Raw genomic sequence first — 21,714 nt, forward strand, 5'->3', positions numbered from 1 at the left:
TTGGATATTAAAAGCTCCAATGTACTAGGTGTGTCAAATTTCAAGAAAACCACAACTGCAATGTCAATGTTATGCATGTGTAGGAGAGGGGATGAAGAAGCAGCCTGTGCTGCAGCGCGGTCGGCCTCAGGGCTGTTTTAACTTTAGAAACCGAGGGGCAGGATCCTGTGAGTAACTGCTGAGCTGCAGAGTTAATCCTGCAATTGCCACATTCATCACCGGGGGGGAAAGCGCTCAACGCTGGAGCAGTTTGGCATCAGCTCCTCACAATTAGTGAGTTTTCATTAGCTGGGACTCGGCAGTTTGCTCTGGGTCGTCGGTTATCTTTGTACGAAAAGGGAACTAGAGCTCCTGGGCGGGTCCACTTCTCAGACTAGTGATGGGGCTGCCGGGGCTCCTGTGTGGCCTGATAACCTCCGTGGTGCGCAGAGCTGACGTCTACTAAGGCTGTCTTAACAGTACTACGTCATCAGAAAAGAGAACAAGCAGCAGCAACGTAGCTGCAGAAATCTTTTACATATTGACAACATGTTTAGCAGTATGAAAACTGTCTTTTTTACTGTGGTAGAGGATTGTCTTTGCCATCTTTTTTGCCTTCTTAAAAGCAACTAAACACCACATTTATTTAATAAAAGTACTAACAATCTGGAAGAAAATCTGTTTCCTCATTAAAGTAATTAAAGCCTGACCTATGCTGGATTTTAGGGGCCAATACTGAAAAAAAATACTGGCCAATATATTGTTACCAGTCACTTCAGGGTATCTCTGCTGGTAGCCAGGCAACTGGTACTATCCAGGAAATAGTTGCGCATTATAACCCCCCTGTAAAACTGGCCATTTGTTGTTTCATCTTAAAATTTGACCCGTTTCTACACTGTGCACACATCCTTAGAAGTGCAGAAGACTGTAAAATGTTCTCTCGGGTGAATGCATCAGGAAAAAATGAGAGCACAGACTGTATAAAAAGGATGGACGCCTCTCCACTTCCTCCCAGTGCACAAAAAAGTGAAGCCTGTCAAGAGTCAGAGTCACGCATTTGCAGAACAGCCACCATCTTTGACAGCTAACTACGAGCTAGCTACAGCAACACCGCTTGGACAAACCACATAGCTACCGACCTATGCGAAAAACTCCATATGTGTGTATACATACATGTTGATTGCAATTGGCAATTGCAATTTTTATGGCCAGTCGTTTGTTGTGTTTAGCTGCTACAGAGCTTCGTGATGCCGGCTACAGAACTCATTGGAATCAGCGGCCGTTGGTAGTTGTGTTAAGCCGCCAATAGGTGACTGTGAGCCCCCTTTCAGGGACTGGGACAGTTCAGATTAGGCACCAAAAAAAACCAACTAGTTAAGTTTAAGAGATCGCGGCTTGGATTTAAACACTACCGAGGAATAAACACGCTTTTCCTGGGTGAAAGTATTTTAGTTTCGTACTTCGTCTGAGTGGCATAGCCGTAGCTAGCTGTCAAAGATGGCGGTGAACTGCACATGCGACTCACATTGTGTAGGGGACTCACATAGTGTCTGGACAAAGCCAAAATATCCCAGGCACTGCAATCTTGTAATTTTGGAGCCAGAGTCTGGGCATTAGTGATCAGGAGGTAGAGCCCCAGTATCAAAGTTCCACCCATACAACAGCCTGACCAATCGCAAGTCAAGATTTTATAGTGTCAAATAACTATTAAAAAAACTGAAAAATGAACACTTGAATAAACAGTGAGATCAGAACTACCTAAACTGACAGAAACCATCTTTAGGAAAAATTTGACATGTACTTTTAACCAGATGTTTTGCTTTCACTTATACAGTCTATGCATCAGCCCATGGTTTAATACAGTCATTAAGGCTGATTTATGGTGGTATGCAGTCTCTACGCAGAGCCTACGTTAAGTGGCTTACGTGAGGTTTCATACTTGAGCACTTGTGTGTCTGCGTTGGGTTGTTGCATCGTGTCACATCGCTGCGTTGTTCTAGTGTACCTCTTTGAGAATAATAGAGCCCCTTTCTGACCACGGTCAAAAAAGTTAACCCTCTCATTGGCCATATTGTTCACGGAGAAGGAGAACAGAGGTTCCTCTGTTGCTTTTGTAGTGGCAGCCCGCCATGGCAAAACTTCTGCCGCCACGGTATCAGAAATACAAGTAGAACTCTTCAGAGGTTATTGGGCCCGTCCAGTTTAACTCCACATGCTGTTGTGTTGATCGAGTTTAATGTCAAAACGTTCGCTTTCTTCCGAGTCGATTAAACGAACAGCTCCACCAAAAACGTCACCGCGGTCGGTTCTAATTGGACAACGTTCAACTGGTCAGCACTGTCAGCTCATCGTCCTGATATTCTGTTTCATACGTAAAACATTTGGCGGCGGGGTGCGGTGGGGAGGTTGTTGTCCGGACAGACCTGCCACCATTGCTAAAAAGCCACGACCAAGCAGACCAATCACAGTATGCGTTGCCACCACGTGTGGTTACATTTCTGCAGGTGCACATCAGGCTATGGCAATTATTAGTACCATTGCATTTATGGCTATGACGGTGCACTAACTTTACTAAAATCAAGGCATTGCAATTGTATAAATTAATATTAAAGTTTAATTAAAAAAATATCTAAAAAAATTTTGGTGGCCGAATATTCAGTGCATCCCTAATATGCAATCAGATAACTCATTGAAATGAATAGTTTCTCTTACATTCACGCCCAATCTCTACCAGACAATATGACACCCACACAAAACAGTTAAGAAAGGATCTCCGGTATAATATACAGTAGAAACAGACGGTGACACGTGCAAACAAATTCTCCTCACCACACCCAAAAGCAGTGGCAATGAACACAGAGACAAAAGAAAACGCACACAAAGTGTCATCTTACCGGGGAGTCTGTTCATGTTTACACCCTGAGCTGAGAGGCCGATGCCCATGTACCTGTGGAAACAGAAAGTTGAGTTTATTTGGACATGTTAAAAAAAAAAAGAGATGAAAGAGTAAGACCAGCCACCAATCATAACTTCTTGATAAATATCTTCAATATATTCCATAGTTATAATTCAGTCAAGAATCGTCAACAGTTACAGCTTCAATACCAAAAAAAGTTGGAAGGATGAAAAACAAGGGAGGTACAACTTTGCTATTCCTACATCATTATGAGGGGTGCTAACAGCTGGCATTTTAGCAAGTAGGGGTGTTGAAATTAATCATTGCATCGATGAGTCGCAAAACGGACATAGACGATTCTGCACCAATGCAGTGACAGACCATAATTGATTATTGCCTACTGATGTCACTTGATGTTTTTCCAAGGAATTGTCTTTTTCAAGAGCAGATAAAATAAAAAGCAGAGTTCATACATAACTGACTGCTTGGATTTGTGGATGAAAACCCATTTGGAGCAATAAATAATAATAATAATAATAATATTGAGGAGGTGACGCATCGGGATATCGAATCGCTGACAGGATAATGGTAATGGAATCGTGAGACCAGTGAAGATCCACACCCCTAATGGTAAGGTTTGTGATGTAATATTTAGCATGCCAAATTTAGCATATTATCTGCCCAGTTATGCTTGACACAACACCCTAGAGGGAAAGGCGCACGTTATTGCGATAATCATATATACTGTCTAGAGCAGTATCGATTCCTTGTCAACTATGAAATTAAATCGCCAACAATTTTGATAACCTGTTAATCAGTTTGAGTTTCTTTACTCCTCTGTGACAGCAAACTGAATATCTTTTGAGTTGAGGACAAAACAAGACATTTGAGGAAACGGTGATCTATGTTTTTCACTATTTTAAATGGACTAAAAAACTAATCCATTAACCGAGAAAACAAATCGACAGATTGAGCGAAAATAAAAAAAGAATCGTTAGCTGCAGTCCTGCAGCACTTCTATACCAGATCCAAGACACAGAAGGTACAAGATATTGGGCTTTACAGTATAAGATAAAGACATTATGACTTGCTGTAGATGCTAAATGAAAAGTCAAGTGATCACCAGTTATTAGGATTCATCTTCTGGAGGAAGCTCAATGTGTGTACAAAAGTTTCAAGAAAATCCATCCATAAATTGTAGAGACGTGTCTCTGGGTTAAGTTGGACTGACCCTCGAGCCAAGCAGCTAGTGTGGCTGAAAATGTGTAAATATTTAATTAAACCACCCACCCACCCACACACGATGACTGAAGTATCAATTTAGCATTATAAAGTTACCCCTGGCCCTATGAAGATTTTAATCATGCTTTCACCTTATTAGATTATGCAGCCTCCTGATTTGAATTTCTGAAAACCATATTTGCTATACAGGGCATGTATTGAATAAACATGACCAACGCATAACCAAACAATTCATTAGGGTTATCAGATAGCAAAGTGTTACTTTAAATTAAATCAGCATTCATACTGTACTCAATATGGCCAATAACCTACTTACATTAGATTAGATATTGACAACAACACATACTCTCCCGTGAGCCATCATCTTTCTATTTTTTTTTTAGCTGATAACTGATCTACCAGATTAAAAAGAACTCCGGCTTCCTGTAGATGACAAACTCAACTTTAGCGGCATGCTACCAGCCAGTACGCTGCGCGGTGTCCGTTTTTTCCCCTTTTGGACATGCGCAAAAAGGCAGGGGTGGAGAAAGAGAAAAAAACAAAAAATAAGAAACACTGGGGAATTCGCAGATCCTGCTTTTGATTGCTAGTCGAGTTTCGATTTTAAAATCAAAACCACAACACCCCTATGTGTAGCATGTCAGAATTACCACATCAGCAGATGAGCATACAGTGAGCATGTTGTAACATTTTAAGTTAAAGTTCATTTTTGAGACCGACACTGCCATCCCTTGATAACAACGCTGACGCAAGCAAAATAAAAAAAAAGGAGTTGTAAACCAACTTGCTGTGGAAACCCTTTTGCTTTGCTCTGTGTCCTTACCCATCTCGGCCTTTGCTGATGATCTTCACCTCGAAGTAGTAGACCCCGCAGGCTGCTGGGATTGGGTGGGTGGCCCGTACTGACGCTGCATCTTTAGGGGTTTTGCCGTGACCTTAAGGGGAGGGTAAAAACAGAGGACACTAGATATGGATACCATATCATTGTATAAATCACAGAAAGGGACAGAAAGGAGTATGAAGGACAGACCGAAGCTTTTCTGCAGCTACTAAAAAAGGTGCCCTGCCACACAAAACCGTTTTTACTTGCATTTTTTGTAATATGTTAGGTCCATATGCTTTTGTGTTATGTTGTGAATGTGAAAATTAACTGCTACCTCCTCTGTCAGCTCTAGCCACTGAAAAGAAATAAGCAGAGAAATCAGGCCAATTACAAAAGCTGGTCAGTCTGACATCATGTTGCCTGAGTTCATTACTATTCATGAGCTCGCCCAGTTGCGCTGGGTAAAGGATGCCAATAGCCAGGCTCTCATTGGCTAGCTGTTTGCCAATCAGAGTCAAACAGTTTAGCTTGTTGGATATTAATGAGAACTGGCAGAAATCGAGCCGAGTCTTCCTGCAGGCTTTCTGTACCACGCTAGAATGGCTTGAAACAAGGTAACCAAGGCAAAATCTCAATTGGAATATTTGGTCCAAAAGTAGTTTTCCCTCACACTGTTCAACCCTTAAGGGGCATTTCTTATTTCATAAGATGTTTATAAATGACAGCTGGTTAACCATATTGTTTAGGGATACCTACCACACTTTCCAATCTGGAACTGATGTAGATAAACTAAAAAAAATAAAAATAAATAAAAGTTTCACCCCCATTTTACATGCGTTTTGGTGACAAAATAGTTGCCACATGAATTTCACGATTCAGGTGAAGCAAAACACAACAACCCACAGAGAGCCTGGACTCAAAACTAAGGTTGTAACATTATTATTTTCAGTGTCAATTAAAAATGACTTTCATTGGTTAGTTTTTACTTTAAAAATCTACAAAATTGTAAATAAAGATATTCAGCTTACAAAGAAACCAAGAAAAGGAGCAAATCCTACACAATGACCCCCACAGAGCAAAAACTAAAGTAACATTAATGAAGGTTTCATTGTAACATTATTATTTTAAATTTTTTTCTTTTAATCTACAAAAAGTCAGAAAGTTGTGAAAAACGCCTATGATACACAAACAGCCCATGATAACATCTACATTTAAAAAAATATGTTGATTAACCAACATCCAAAACCTAAAGATATTCAAACCAAGAAAGCAGCAAATTCTCACTTATAAAATCTGGAATTTTTTGCTTGATAAAACACTCAAATTAATTGACTAATTGTCTTGAGCTTTAAAACAAAAAGATCCTTATAGTCATCATCGTGACGATTACCAATTACCTGCAAGAAGAGGTGCGGATTAATCAACCAATCATCGAAGCTCTAGTCCTCACAGTATGATTGTATTACACATTTTTTGGTATTTAAACATAAGTGGCATTTAGTTTTTGTAATAATAACTAAAGGAAGATCCGGTTGCTGGGTTTTAGATAACAAGGTCTTTACAGATTTATAATTATAGATAATAGGCCTAGATTTTCTGTACTGTGAGTCTATTTATGTAAATAAGATTCAGATTCCATCCAATGGGTGCCAATATAATAGGACAATTGACATAAAATCACCTCAGTCTTAAAAAAAAAAAAAAAAAAAAAAAAAAAAAAAAAAGGACTGTGTTATAATCGATTCTCCAACTAAAAATTATCTTTGTTTGAGTGATCCGACATTGATCAGAAATCGAACTTTTAATATAGGCCTTTTCACGTTCATCTGTGTTTTAAGCCCCCCCAGCACTAGAATTAGGCAATGGTTAGGGTTAAGGTTAGGTGCCTTGAAGTCAACGGTTGCAGCGCTGCCTTGAAGTCGATTAGGCGATGGTTAGAGTTGGGGTAAAACACAACGCCCGGGATGGGCGCTGGAGGGGCACAGGTTAGGGTTAGGTGCCTTGAAGTCAACGGTAGCAGCGCTGCCTGGAAGGAGACATTGGGGGCTTAAAACACCATCGAGCTAGCCTGGATGCCAGCCGAACTTAGCCCCGCCCACAAAATTCGAGGTTGGGAAGTTCGGTCTGGAGTTGCTCCGTTGAGAAGCAATTACTGCCCGAACAGGATCTGTTCGGACCAATCAGATTGTCGGACAGATGATCAACAGTAACATAATCAACCATGTCACCAAAGAACGCTTGGGTTGAATTTGTTGAGGTGTGTAGATTCCACCATCAAGTCTGTTACAGACGATATCGACAGCGCATTCATTTTAAAATCCTCAGCGGAGGAGCCTCAACAACTGCCCGAAAGCACAGTAGCGTTATATGGTGGAGCGAGATAGAGAAAGACTGAAGAGAGAGAGCGTTATATGGTGGAGACTAGGGCTGGGCGATAAAACGATAACGATATGTATCGCGATAGACACATAATCAATATCAATAGAAAATGCGGTCGATAAAACGTTCGATAACTTGTTTTTCTTCATCAGAAGAAACCAGAGGTTGTGAATCAAGGTTGTGAATGGTTGCATGAACAAAGGCACTCGCTCTCTGGTAACCTAGCAACGTGGGGAGTGACACTCTAACAGCCAATCATGTAACAGTATCAAGTTTGGTTGCGCCACATCGCTGTCTCGTGTTCTTCAATAACAGAACCGGCGTGAAGTGGAAAGTGAGTGCCGCAGCGAGCGAGGAAATTGTTGATAAAACAGGAAAAGTCAGTGTGGCAGTTTTGGGGATTTTATAAGCCTGACCGTAGACAGACCAATGTCGTCAGACCGTCGTCCCCACCAACACTGGTACGACCACAAACTAGTTTTACCACCTTAGCCGCGCTCACACTTTGGAGCACAGCCGTATTCGCCATCAACGTCCAACAACATCTGCAGCTGCAACACGGCACAAGCAGCAGACCGCCATGGAGCGGTACTCTGCATCAGCACCTTACTAAACACTACAAGCAGCAGACCACCATGGAGCGGTACTCTGCATCAGCACCTTACTAAACACTACAAGCAGCAGACCGCCATGGAGAGCTACTCTGCATCAGCGCCTTACTAAACGCTACAAAGAAATAAAGGAGGCAGACATGCTGAGCACCATCCAGAAGCCAGGTTACCAACCTAGCACTAAACCTGCAGAAAATAGTTCCTTCTCAGGTTTCTTATATTTAGCTAACACTTTGCACTATTTTATGACACTTTATGAAGCATTTCTTACTTATTCTTTAATTTTGCACCTTAAAGTTAAGAGATAATTGTTAAGTGTTCATTGTGATTTTAGACCTGTTTACATTTTAATTATTTGAGTGTTTTCCATGGTTGTGTTGACATTTCTGCTTTTATAACTGAGGGGATTATAATCAGAGCAGGGTTAAGTTTAAAATAAAAATGTTTAAATTTAATATATTTTTCTCCTGGTCCTTATTTTATAAAGGTCATAAAAAATATCAATAATTATCGATATCGACCGATGTGAAAAACTTATATCGTGATACAGTTTTCAACCATATCGCCCAGTCCTAGTGGAGAGAGATAGAGAAAGACTGAAGAGAGGGACGGCCGGCGCTAGAACAAAGCCGTGAATCAGAGAAATAAAACGCGTTTTCGCCGATCCATCTCTAGAAATGCAACTGTAGCGAGCATGTCACTATCACTAACGTTATCCACATTTATATTTACAAGTAACAAATGATATATCCAGCTTCAAAAAAAGTCTAAAAGTCCGAAGTTAGAACGAATGCATTGTGCAAAGAGTGGTTGCTATGGAGACAATACACCGTGTTTAGTTCCGTTGCTCTGATTGGTTGGAGGTCTATCCAATGAATGCAGAGGCATTTCTTTTCCTGGTTCGGTTGGAACACGCCCCATAATCACAGCCCAATGGAGCGGTTTCAGACTCACATTCTGACTACAATCTGAGTAGCACCACGTCAGGCTACCATCGAGCCCTTTTCACCGGATGTATAAGTAAAAAAGGTCCCATATGGTGACGCTTAAACATATACATATACCGTTTATGAGTCTATGAAATACTAATATAATAGCATTACCAGAATTTTATTTTTTTTTTTTTTTTTAAATGCTCCCTCTTAGTCGATTAATCGGTCGTTTTGGAATTAGTCAACTTAGATTTCTTTAGTCCATTAGTCATGTTTGATGCTCTTTTCATGCTGAATGACTTATTTCCAAGAAACGTACGAGAACAGCTCTGGTAAACACAAGAATTAAAGTGGTGCTTTTGCATGATTCTTTGCGGAGAAACTCAGATTTACAGATCTGTTGATTAAATCAACTAATCGATTAGTCGATACAATTGAATGAGTGTTAGTCCACTAAGAATTTCTGCAATCGAGCACAGCCCTAATCGGGACCTTGTGAATCAGAATAAAATCTATTCGAAAAAACTATTGCCGATAACAGATTTCCAGCTTAAAACTGCTGTGAAAATTGTGTACACATGTAAAAGTGTACACTGTTAAAATGTCACAACCTCTGCATACCTGCTGTGAGACATCCAGGTGAATTTGTTGTACAGAGAGAGAATATTCTAGTTCTAACAAGGAAGAGTGTGCGTACTCAGAGACCAGTCAGACCCAGAATAGTAGAACACACCCAGGAAGCACAGTTTTGTTTTTTTTACACTCTAGCCTTTTCATGTAGGCCGGCACAAAAAAACCCTTGACAGCTTTGCTAAGCAACTAGCTAACCTGAATGTCACTTTGATATTAAACCCTCGGCAGCAAAGAACTACCTATGCCTGTCAGGTCATTAATAACTGCTTCACTGGAAGCGTATCAATCCTTCTGAGTAACAGACTAAGCAGGATATTCAACACTGTGTATTCACTGTCACTTGATTACCTAATCATGCTACATTTGCTAACTGCCCTTTTTTGGAGGGCCTATTCTGTGTTGGTTGCCTCAGTAGAGCAGCCAAAATACTGAAAGATCCACCTTGGACACCATTTGTTTTGACCCCTCTGGTTGATGCTTCAGACTGTTAATCAAAAATCTGTACAGACAGACACAAAAACAGTTTTCACCCCCAGAGAGAGAAGATAACCGGACACTGTCAAACTAACTGTTTACTAGGGCTGTGCAATTAATCACATTTTGTTTGGGATTTTGATTTTGGCTTCTAAGGATCACAAAAACAACGCAGTTGAGAAAAACTATTTGAACATTACGTTTTGCAAGTAAACTCCTGTTTTCTCAATGACAGGCGCACTTTCGCTCCTCACTCAGCCAACATTTGAATATAGGTTTTATATTATTTATTTCAAGGTCAATTTAAAAAAAAAAAGTTGAAACTGGAAAAAGTATTATTGGAAGTTTCACAGTTCAAGGTGTTTTCAATGTTTATTTCTTTCAGTTTCACTGTTTTTTGTTTAACTTCAATAAATGCAACATCTTTGCAAAAGTCAGTAATAGTGCTAAATAATCGTAATTTTAATACGGACCAAAATAATTGTGATTATGATACCCCCTCCCCCATAAAAGGGCAGTCCTAGTGTTTACACTGATTTCATCCGCACTACATTACCTAAATTATATTACATAGCTACCTTGTACATATTTATTCCCAACAGTATTACCTGTGTGTAAAGCCACTACAACGCAGAAATATGCAATATCTCATCTATATGCCGTTTTTGTCACAGAAAATGCACATTTTCTTATCTATAAACATATAATTATGTTTTACCCCCCTTTATGTCAAATTCTGGTTTATGTGCGTGTATATGCATCGTCCGGATTGGTACTTAGCAATGACAATAAAAGAATTATATTATATTAGCTTAGCAGCAAGGACTGTCTGGCTCATGTCCATTTTGGCTAACGTTAAACGGTATGTGACTCACATCGAAGCTAACCAGCCTGACATGTACTTTATTGTTCATGGGTGGTTCCACATCTAGACATCATTTGTTAGATTTCAAAAGATAGCATGACGGATTATCCACCGTGAAAGCTATGTGGTGACAGATCATTTTGCTGCTAAAAACAGCAGGAAAGCTAACATGCTAGTAGGTCAATTTTGTCTGTGCATACACCAGCTGGTCGGGTTGCAAGATGTCCTCTGCCTTGTTGTTGATGAAGCCACTAGCCTACTTTGTTTTTAGCAACAACGGCAGCTGGCTTTGGATCCGCTAACCGTCAAAGCTAAGCTAACCATAGGCAATAAAGTGCTATATAAACTTGAGTGTGTCTTCGTGTCATACCTTTATAGTGCACACGGAGATTGTTCTGAGAAAGCCCAATGTAGCTGAACTTGTCCTTCGGGCTCCAGGACCGGGGCAGCGCAGTCTCGCTTTCATTAACGGCTGGATAGAGCCGTCGGAGCCGTTGGTTGAGCTCCTTTTCCTGCTCGTTCAAAGCCGAGTCTCCGTGGACAACAACCGACATTAGAAACCCACAGCCCGATGACTGTCCAGACATGGCTACGACACGAGTTTTGGTGAATTGGCTTGTCAGCAACAAGCCAGAGCCACTTGTGTCAGTCAGTGTCAAGTTTTAAAGGGAGGTTTAGCACAGCTAGCTAGCAAGCGAAGCAGCTAACTGGCTTCGCTCGTCGTAGAGAACCAGCCAGAGCTGGTTAGCCGAGGAGCTAACCTGGCTAACGCGTTTTTAGCTTGGCCAGCAAAGGCAAAGCTGTTTGCTGAAATGGCTCAGGTTGACATTAGCTGACACAAAGCCACAAATATAGATACTAGAAGGAGACTGCCTGCCGTGCAGGACCTGAAGAAAGTAATTAAAAGACAGAGGAGCAGCTCGTCGTAGGGAGCAAAGTAAGAACCAACGTTAGCGTAGACGGATCGACAAAAGTATAATGAGCTCAGCTAGCCCCGATCTTTTGTTTGTTGTCGGAGCGACATCCGCAAATGTGATTGGCTGAGAGCAGCTCCACTCACTTCCTATAGGAACGTGAAATACATACACAGAATGAACAGATATTATTAGTATTAATAATAATATTAATACGCATATCATCATTAATAATATTAATAATTCGTTTATTTAGTATAGCACATTTACAGTACAATGTTACAAAGGGCTTCACAATAGTAAAATTGTTAAAAAAAAAAAAGAAGAACATGTAATAAAAAACACATCTAGCATGCAGCATAGAACACTTAAAATTAAAATTGGCACACCTACCTGGGTACCTAGGTACCAATCTGATACAACGAACAGACAGCACAAAACACAATATTTTTCCAAGATTATCAGAAACCAACCCTGCCTCATATAAATGATACTAAGGTGCTGCCCAGAATAAGTATTTTATCATAAAAATAAGAAAACACTCTGGCTCCTTATGCACATATCTGTTTTTATTCTGATGACGTTTCGGCCTTCTGGCCTTCTTCAAATAAACAATGTTTTTTTTTATAAGGTTTTATAATGTTTTTTTTTTATCAATTTGATATTTATCAAACGGCAAGCAGGTATGAATGGTGTCCAAGCCCCCAGGCGCAGGTCTCGCCCTGCGGCCCGCATATTCGATGTGAGTCGGACCTGCGTGCCCACGGACGGGATGCGTGTTGCAAGAAGAGTAGTTTTTGAAAATATTTTAGCAATTTTCATGATTTTGCAACAAAAGCGCTACCTATAGCGCCTCCGGAAATTTTTAAGAAACAGCTTCACCTAGTTAGCCTGGTCCTACCAGACTCTGGTACACTAGCCTGGTCCTACCAGACTCTGGTCCATTAGCCTGGTCCTACCAGACTCTGGTACACTAGCCTGGTCCTACCAGACTCTGGTACAGAGAGTCTGGCCACTCTCCATTAACAAGTGTTAACTTCCTTGAAGGCGGGTACTCTGTTGAAGTTTAAAACTATTGGATCTGCCCATAGCCACTCTGGATCTGCCAGAACCAATCGCTAACGTTTGGCCGTGACGTATCGTAGCATCGCTAGCGCTCGCCTTAGCCAACTCCTTCACCACTAATGGAGCGAGCTGGAAAATCAAACTGTTCCCGAACCCCGTGGGGAGGAGGGCCACAACATCATGGCCACCAACACAACTCAGCAAAGATTGGTCTTTCTCGGGCTTTAACTTCTGGATATTCGGCAGTGTTGCCATAACGGACCGAATGGCTTCGCTCGCAGCTTTCTCCGCCGCCATTACGGAACTACAACTCAAACTACCGCACAACCTCAACGTCATTGTTCTCAGCCACTTGGTGCACTTGCTGATTTCATTTGTTTTGCTTACAGCATCCGCTCGTAGCAGCTGGAGCATGACTCATGTTTTTTTTATGGTTATGTTTAGGCGCTTAAATCAGTTGGTTAAAGGAGAAATCGGCGCAAAATGAACCTAAGGGTTAATAACACATTTGTACCGAGTCGACCGTTCTCTGGGATATGTTTTCATGCTAATCAAATGTGACCAGTTTTAGCACAAACCGCTAATTAGCTCATAACGCTAGTTGTCAGGGCAGGAAAGTAAAAAGAAATCGCTTTTTCTATACCACTGACAAGGCTCAATATAGCACCACACTTCCACGGTAGCATAATGAGGGTCCCTACATGTAAACCGAAGCATTGAGAACTTTGTAAGTGTACAGATAGTTTATTAAAAAGATAGTTTATAAAGACAGTACCGTTCACATATACAGGACAAACGCCGTGTAACCACTAACCAGTAACATAGCTCAAGCACAGCGTTCGTCGTTCGACTGGTCGTGGCTGTTTTCCCAAGATAGCGCCTGCCTGTACTTACAAAGTTCTCAATGCTTCGGTTTACATGTAGGGACCCTCATTATGCTACAGAGGAAGTGTGGTGCTATTTTGAGCCTTGTTAGTGGTATAGAAATAGCGATTTCTTTTAACTTTACCAGTGCCTCGACAACTTGCCTTGTTTTGTCCATATTCATGTTTTATTTGTCTGTTAGAAATCACTACACACAGGCCTGAAATACACACAGACATGCTCAGGACCTATTCATGCACAAATGGAGAGATATCAGAGTGAGTGGGCTGCCAGTGCTGCCAGCGCCCTGAGCAGTTGGGGGGTTACGGTGCCTTGCTCAAGAGCACCTGGCAGTGCCCAGGAGGTGAACTGGCATCTCTCCAGCTACCAATCCACACTCTGTACTTTGGTCCGTACTGGGACTTGAACCAGCGACCCTCCAGTTCCCAACCCAAGTCCTTATGGACCTTTTCCCCCATGTGCCGAAATTGTGTTCAACGTTCTATGTTGCTGCAGAACAGGAACCTGCTGGAAACCAGTTTTTAAACTGAGTCAGGCCCGTTTATATTGTAACTTAATTGTTGCTTTTAACTTTCCTGTATAATGAATGAAATTAAATGAACTAGCGTTATAAGATAATTAGCAGTTTGCGCTAAAACTGGTCACATTCGATTAGCATGAAAACAGATCCCAGAGAACAGTCGACTCGGTACCTATGTGTTATTAACCCCTAGGTTCATTTTGCGCCAGATTTCTCCTTTAAGGTTAGGGAAAGATCATGGTTAATAATTGAAAAAGGTAACAGTGAATATAACTCGAGACACTAAGTGTTCTCTTCACTTAACAGAAATCAAGATCTGTGCGGCAGAAGAAGACAACCCACGGGACACAGAATGCAAACCAAAACTTCTTTGCATCGTACGTCCACGATCCACCCCGACCACATACCTACGTCTGTGAGGTACTGTAAAAAAACGTAGCACTTCCTTCCCTGGAATGATTTCCTTCAAACGTTAACTTGCAAATACATTTGTAGTTAATAAATGTTATTTCTAGGACACAGTAATCAATACTTCTGTCCTTTGCTGGAATACCTGTCCCCAAGTTTGTTGCATGTCATCATCCGCTACTTTATTGTAATTCGATTAAACACAAATCTATCCAGAGATATGCTATATTTCAGCATATGTCAACTGAAATTGAAAAGGTAGACTAGCAGTTCAGTTTGACACATTGTGCTGTACGGCATAGTACCGTACACCAAGGGTGGAGCAAGGAGGGGGGGGGCAAAGGTTTTCTCAAAAGCCCCAAATCTTTGAGGGTTTGACAATAACTTCAACTATGTGTCATTTCCCCTCAGCCTCTGACTGGCCCGGCTTATTGATGAAGCAAAAGTTGTGTTATACTGGGGAAATACCACCATTTATTCTGTGAACTCTACTAAACATAGGTTTCAAGATTAGTATTACTGTTTACGCCAAATTCCTAACCTACCATACATTATTAAATATGTGACATCAGACAGTTTTTTTGTCCCTTTTTCGGTGGCAGAAGTGAAAATGAGTCATCCTCAGCATCTGTTGTGCTCTGGTTTCAGAATGATGAACAGTTGGAGAACAATTACATAGAAAATATATGTCGGCTCTACAGGAGTCTTTCCCTTGGCAAATATGTTTTTCCCAAAAGATTTTTAGGCTTTCTATTATCACATGGCTTTAAAAATAATAATGCATAAAGCTACTGTAAATAGAGCTTTCCCCTGGACCCCCCTAGATTTGGGCTGAGCACCGAATGTTTCCAGCCTGAGTGTATTTACAGTAATTGTAGGTGCTATGAAACTATGTTGTCTTTCTGCACCTGCTATTCTCACACAACATTCAAAACAAAATTGTTACATTTCAAGCACTTTCACCTGTTCTGATTAAGTTCTAAGAAATAAGCACCAATAATGATCAAAAATCTTGTTTATATTTCTTTTACCATTTTTATAATTGAATTTCCTTTTCTCACAAAAAAACCCGAAAATGGTCATATGACCAGAAATGTGATCTGACAGGGGTAAATGGCAAATATGAACCAAAATGATGTATATATCATTGGTAATTGAGGTAAAGTAAACATCTGTTAAGTATTTTTACATAAATTGTCATGGCTGTATTGATTTAAAAGCCTAATAATGTGGTGGGTCCACCAGACCAAGGAACGATGGCCATGTAACAAAAATATGAACACCTTACAGGGGTTAAATGACCCCAAACTACTTAACACACTCTGAATTTAGGGCCTTTGGGGCCCTTGAGGGTCTACGGCCACGGGACAGTTGCCTTGTTAGTCATCCAGCCTTACAACACGCCAGCAAAACACACTAAAACAACTAATATCCAACCTTTAAAGTGCCATTTCATAGATGGTTGGCAGTAATATAATATTTATGATTGCCAGTCAATGAACTTAGGACGAAACATCCCCTAAACATCACGTTTTGTCATGTTGTTTTTTGTTTCCGACTGCTTGGACCAGAGTTATGAGGTCACAGGCTAAAGGGAGGCTTTTTTTTTCAGTTTGGCTCGCACAGTCTGTGAAAATCCCTCACACCCACATGTGGGAATGTTCATTGCATCAGTAAAAAGGAATCTGAAATGATGTTACGGTCCGTGTAGGGCAGCACTTGCTCAGACTCAGATCCAGAGTCCCCTGGAAAACTCAAACGTTGGACGGCCCGGGCTGTTTATGTTTGTCGTCCGCAAGACGTGTGTTGTACAGAGGCAGAGCAGGGACAAACTGTTCTGGGAAAATGTCTTCACTGTTTGTTTTAAAATCCTGCTCGGGCAACTGGCCGGGTGAAGTTTAACCGCATAATCACAGTGATGGATTCTTAAAAACATGCAGATAATATCACTGCAGCACAAGGGGAAATCCTGGATTCAACGCGCAGTAGTGGAAAGAACAGTCACTCAAGTACTCCAGGACAATTTTGAAATTTGTATTTTGTGCAACTTTATATTTATTTTATTCAAAAACATAAAAAAAAAACCTGCTTTGCAAATATTTCATGAGGAAGGAAATGCAGTCAACACATTTGCAAGAACTCAAAGATACACACAATGTGCTTTGAATGTAAACATAACTGTAGTTTGTTTACAAGAAAACTACACAGGGTAGTATTATTATTACTTTTGTATTGAATACTGCAATGTCACAGACCGTATAAGGATTTGTAAATGTGTTGGAGACACTGGAGTGCAGTGGACTATTTCACATTTTTTTCCCTCCAGATTATTGAATTGTCAGGAGCTTGTCGTGGCCTGTTTATTCTGTAATCTTTTTGATTATGGTGTAAGTTGTAATATTTGCCTTGTCACTATGCAAAGTCTGTTTTGTGGACCTCGGGAAGAACAGCTGCTGGAATGCCACAGCCAGTTAAACTAAACACGGGTCACCTTTAAGGTGCATCTGCATTATTATGTCATCTTTAGGAAAACGTTCCTGTGTGTTGTCTTCCATTCGACCATGTACTTGTCGTCCTGAAAATCGACACCTTTTCTGACGTTTTCGGCACTTTTATCGCCACTTTTGTCTCTTTTGTTCAATATTTTTGCCTCTTTTTTTACGTTTAACGCTTCTTTTCACTACCATTTACTGTATGAACACCACTAACGCCAACTTATTACCAGTTTTACACTCGTTTTTGGAATTCATGGTCAGTTCACCTCATATATACGAAATTATACCTAATTCCTGAGTTAAAAAATCAGAAATTATGATTTATTTACGCTCATGTTAAAGGAAGGATAATTACAGAAGGGTAAATGTCAATGTTCAGTCTGGTTTTGAAACATTTCTTTTTCAAATGGAATTTCTTTTAATATAAAACACCCCAAAGTCAATGAAAGTAGAGATCCTATCTTTTGTTGTACTTGTGAAGCGCGATGTATGGAATAATCCAAATTAGGATGTTCAAAAGAAACCCATATTTCTGATATAGACATTTAGAAAAAACGGGTCAAATTTGACCTGAAGACAACACAAGGGTTAAAGCCTTTTTTATTTCAGTTTATTTTGTAATTACATGGTGAATATTTCTGCATTCATTTGCGCTTAATTGAGTTACCACCAAGTAATTACTAATTAACAAATGACACATATACAATGCACAGAGAGAGGGAGAACCGCACAGAGAGAGGGAGAACCTCAAAGAGAGAGGGAGAACCTCACACAGAGAGAGGGAGAACCGCACAGAGAGAGGGAGAACCTCACACAGAGAGAGGGAGAACCACACAGAGAGAGGGAGAACCACACAGAGAGAGGGAGAACCTCACAGAGAGAGGGAGAACCTCACACAGAGAGAGGGAGAACCGCACAGAGAGAGGGAGAACCTCACACAGAGAGAGGGAGAACCACACAGAGAGAGGGAGAACCGCACAGAGAGAGGGAGAACCTCACACAGAGAGAGGGAGAACCACACAGAGAGAGGGAGAACCGCACAGAGAGAGGGAGAACCGCACAGAGAGAGGGAGAACCTCACACAGAGAGAGGGAGAACCTCACAGAGAGAGGGAGAACCACACAGAGAGAGGGAGAACCGCACAGAGAGAGGGAGAACCACACAGAGAGAGGGAGAACTGCACAGAGAGAGGGAGAACCACACAGAGAGAGGGAGAACCTCACACAGAGAGAGGGAGAACTGCACAGAGAGAGGGAGAACCACACAGAGAGAGGGAGAACTGCACAGAGAGAGGGAGAACTGCACAGAGAAAGGGAGAACCTCACACAGAGAGAGGGAGAACCTCACAGAGAGAGGGAGAACCACACAGAGAGAGAGAGAACCTCACAGAGAGAGGGAGAACCAAACAGAGAGAGGGAGAACCTCACACAGAGAGAGGGAGAACCTCACACAGAGAGAGGGAGAACCTCACAGAGAGAGGGAGAACCACACAGAGAGAGAGAGAACCTCACAGAGAGAGGGAGAACCACACAGAGAGAGGGAGAACCTCACAGAGAGAGGGAGAACCGCACAGAGAGAGGGAGAACCTCACACAGAGAGAGGGAGAACCACACAGAGAGAGGGAGAACTGCACAGAGAGAGGGAAAACCTCACACAGAGAGAGGGAGAACCTCACAGAGAGAGGGAGAACCACACAGAGAGAGAACCTCACAGAGAGAGGGAGAACCACACAGAGAGAGGGAGAACCACAGAGAGAGAGGGAGAACCGCACAGAGAGAGAGGGAGAACCTCACAGAGAGAGAGGGAGAACCTCACAGAGAGAGAGAGGGAGAACCACACAGAGAGAGAGAGGGAGAACCACACAGAGAGAGAGAGGGAGAACCTCACAGTGAGAGGGAGAACCAAAGAGAGAGAGGGAGACCCTCACAGAGAGAGGGAGAACCACAGAGAGAGAGGGAGAACCGCACAGAGAGAGAGGGAGAACCTCACAGAGAGAGAGGGAGACCCTCACAGAGAGAGGGAGAACCTCACAGAGAGAGGGAGAACCTCACAGAGAGAGAGGGAGAACCCCACAGCAAATGTTTGTCCCCGGCCCCACAGACAGTTTTCTGGCCCTGGCTTTTGCAGTTCAGAGAGTTTGAAATAAGTTGTAATAACAGCATGACAGTTGGATTGGACTTTCCAATCCTCTGTGTAAACATCCCTCCTCCTTCGCACCATCCTTTGACTCAACAATCTGAGTTTGATTTGAAGCAGAGGGGATTCTGTCAGACATGCAAAAGCCACCAGTTCTGGTTTTCTGGAGCGTTGCCGAAACAGATTTCTTTCCGCCGTTCTCTGTCGGAGGCGTGCAGGGACAGAGAGAGAATCTGGTGAAGCGGTGGAGGATCATCAGACATTGTGTGTGTGTGTGTGTGTGTGTGTGTGTGTGTCACCAGAGGGGAGGCGAGAGCTGTCACAGCCCCCTCTGGTGGTTCAGGCTCGAACCTCACCGCAGAGAATGAGTAATACACTGCAGTGTGTGGACTGAACTGAACATAATCGAGAATTTGCATTCACACTGACCCTCCTTTTACATCTAGAAAAGGTTCTGAAGGCACTTTCAAATTTCTTACAGTAATGAATTAAGTTGCAATTACAGATACATATTGCCATGTAAATTTTTAATTTTGTGTTCCTTGGATTGTGTGCCTCGGATTGTTTTTGAAAGAGACTTGCATTTAATACTTTTTTTGAGACCATATTGCACCCATAATGAGCCCTTCACAAGATCAAATTTCTATTGAATAGATTTATTTCAGCTGCCAGACTTAAACATACTAGACACCTGATTATAAGGTGTCTAGAGAAAGGTCCCTGGGACCGAAAAGTCGACAAATAAAACCAAACGCAGAGGTGAAAATTGTGCGTGGGAATTTTGATTGTCTTGCTTTTTGAATAAAAAGTTCACACGTCACAACTGTAAGGCTGTGACGCAATCTAAAACAAACGACATCCATGTGGCAGATACAGTTATTATTACCACCTTAAATACCTTTTATTTTATCATGAATTCCACCATAATTGGCATTAAAGTTTGAACTAAATCTGACACCCTGAGCTCTATCAGGTAATTAGTTTGCTACCAAGCTAATAAACAAAGCACAAATGAACATGTATAATGATGAAAAGTTCCATTTGTAATGTACATAATGTTCTTGCTCTCTCCTTCGGTAAAGAAAAGGAGCATTATTTCTTCTACTGAAGAGTCTACGTGGTCAGTTACACAGTACGTCCCCCCGTTAGTGAATTCTGGAGATCCATTGTCAAGAATATTCAAAGCAAACCGTTGCCCGTTCATGTCCCGGTCCCGTTACGGGGGCATGCAGTCCCACAGCTCGTGGCAGATGCACTGGCAGAAGCCGTAGACCATGATCAGGACCAGGCTGGCGGGAACCAGGCTCACCAGCAGCATGCCGAGCGTCGTCCTCTGCATGATGAGCAGGTAGACGCCCATGGGCAGCGAGCTGAAGTACAGCAGGCCCAGCACCCACACCAGCGCCCGCGCCGACGTCTGGCACAGGAGGGACGCGCAGTTCCACACCGTCCACCGCTGCGTGATGGACGCCATGGAGTCCGGGCTGGACGAGCGGAAGCTCCGGTTCGACGCGCGGGCTCCGCGTAGCGCGTCCTGGCGACGGAGGTCTGGCGCGGACGCGGGCCTCGGCGGAGGCTCCATGATGGTGATGAGCACAAAGTTCGGGGAGCCCCGGATGGAGGAGTAGGCGTTGGAGGAAGAGGAAGCAGACGAAGAGGAGGAAGGGGACGTGACGGGCGGGTTGCTGCTCAGCAGCGAGCTCAGGCCTCTGGGGCTGAGGAGCAGCTCCGCGCTCGCTTCCTGGTGGTGGAAGTGGAGGTTCCTGTGGTTCCTGCTTCGGAAGGCCAGCGCCGCCACCAGGTTGCAGTCGTCCGGCAGGCTGCTCGCCGCCGGCCCCGGCAGTCTGGTGACGTAGCGGCAGAACGGGCACACCAGGGCGTTGGGAGGCGACTCACCCAGGTCCAGGATCTTCGCGAGGCACTTGGCGCACAGGCGGTGGCAGCACTCGAGCACCTTGGGCCTGCGACTCCCCAGGTTGTACGCGCAGTAGCAAATCTTACACTCCAGCTCCTCGGTGCTCAGTATGTCCACGTGGCCGCCACCGCCGCCGCCGCCGCCGCCGCCGTCCTCAGTGCCGTGCAGCTCAATCATCATCCTACAGCTTAAGATTCGTATCTATCTTGAGGTCAACAGAAAGATCCAACCAAAAGCTCCGGTCCAGGCACAGCAACGAGGGCCACGGCAAGTTTCCCATAGATGGAGAGGGTGACAATGGTCCACTCCACTGAAGGTCTGGGCTTCATTGTGGCTGTCCAACAGCCTCCTGCAGTGTACAGTACGTGTGTGTGTGTGTGTGTGTGTGTGTGTGTGTGTGAGAGAGAGAGGTTTGGGAGTTGATGAGGGAAGTCCCTCGTGAGTTCTGGCCTCTGGCGTTCGCCTGTCTCCCGAGCAGTTGGGGTAACGGCGCTTCATTTGGGGGCAAAAAAGCCTTTCATGGGCTGCATGAGAAAAAAGAG

At 42.8% G+C, this 21,714-nt stretch overlaps 2 protein-coding genes across 2 annotated transcripts in view; both read right to left on the reverse strand.

The window, feature by feature from the left end:
• Nucleotides 1–11,865, reverse strand: part of ranbp9 (RAN binding protein 9) — a 34,800-nt gene extending 22,935 nt beyond the window's left edge. The window contains exons 1-3 of the mRNA XM_028593265.1: nt 11,205–11,865; nt 4,941–5,052; nt 2,874–2,926 (exon numbers count right to left, since the gene is read on the reverse strand). Of these exons, the coding sequence (XP_028449066.1) occupies nt 2,874–2,926; nt 4,941–5,052; nt 11,205–11,421 (382 nt within the window). The 5' untranslated portion in view covers nt 11,422–11,865. The remainder of the gene's footprint in view (nt 1–2,873; nt 2,927–4,940; nt 5,053–11,204) is intronic.
• Nucleotides 11,866–20,473: 8,608 nt separating this feature from the next.
• Nucleotides 20,474–21,349, reverse strand: rnf182 (ring finger protein 182). The gene has a single exon (XM_028594370.1). It carries the CDS (start codon nt 21,347–21,349, stop codon nt 20,474–20,476), a length of 876 nt encoding a protein of 291 aa, XP_028450171.1.
• Nucleotides 21,350–21,714: the final 365 nt, after the last annotated feature.

The sequence above is a fragment of the Perca flavescens genome, chromosome 12, assembly GCF_004354835.1.
Source record: "Perca flavescens isolate YP-PL-M2 chromosome 12, PFLA_1.0, whole genome shotgun sequence".
Taxonomy (NCBI): Eukaryota; Metazoa; Chordata; class Actinopteri; order Perciformes; family Percidae; genus Perca; species Perca flavescens.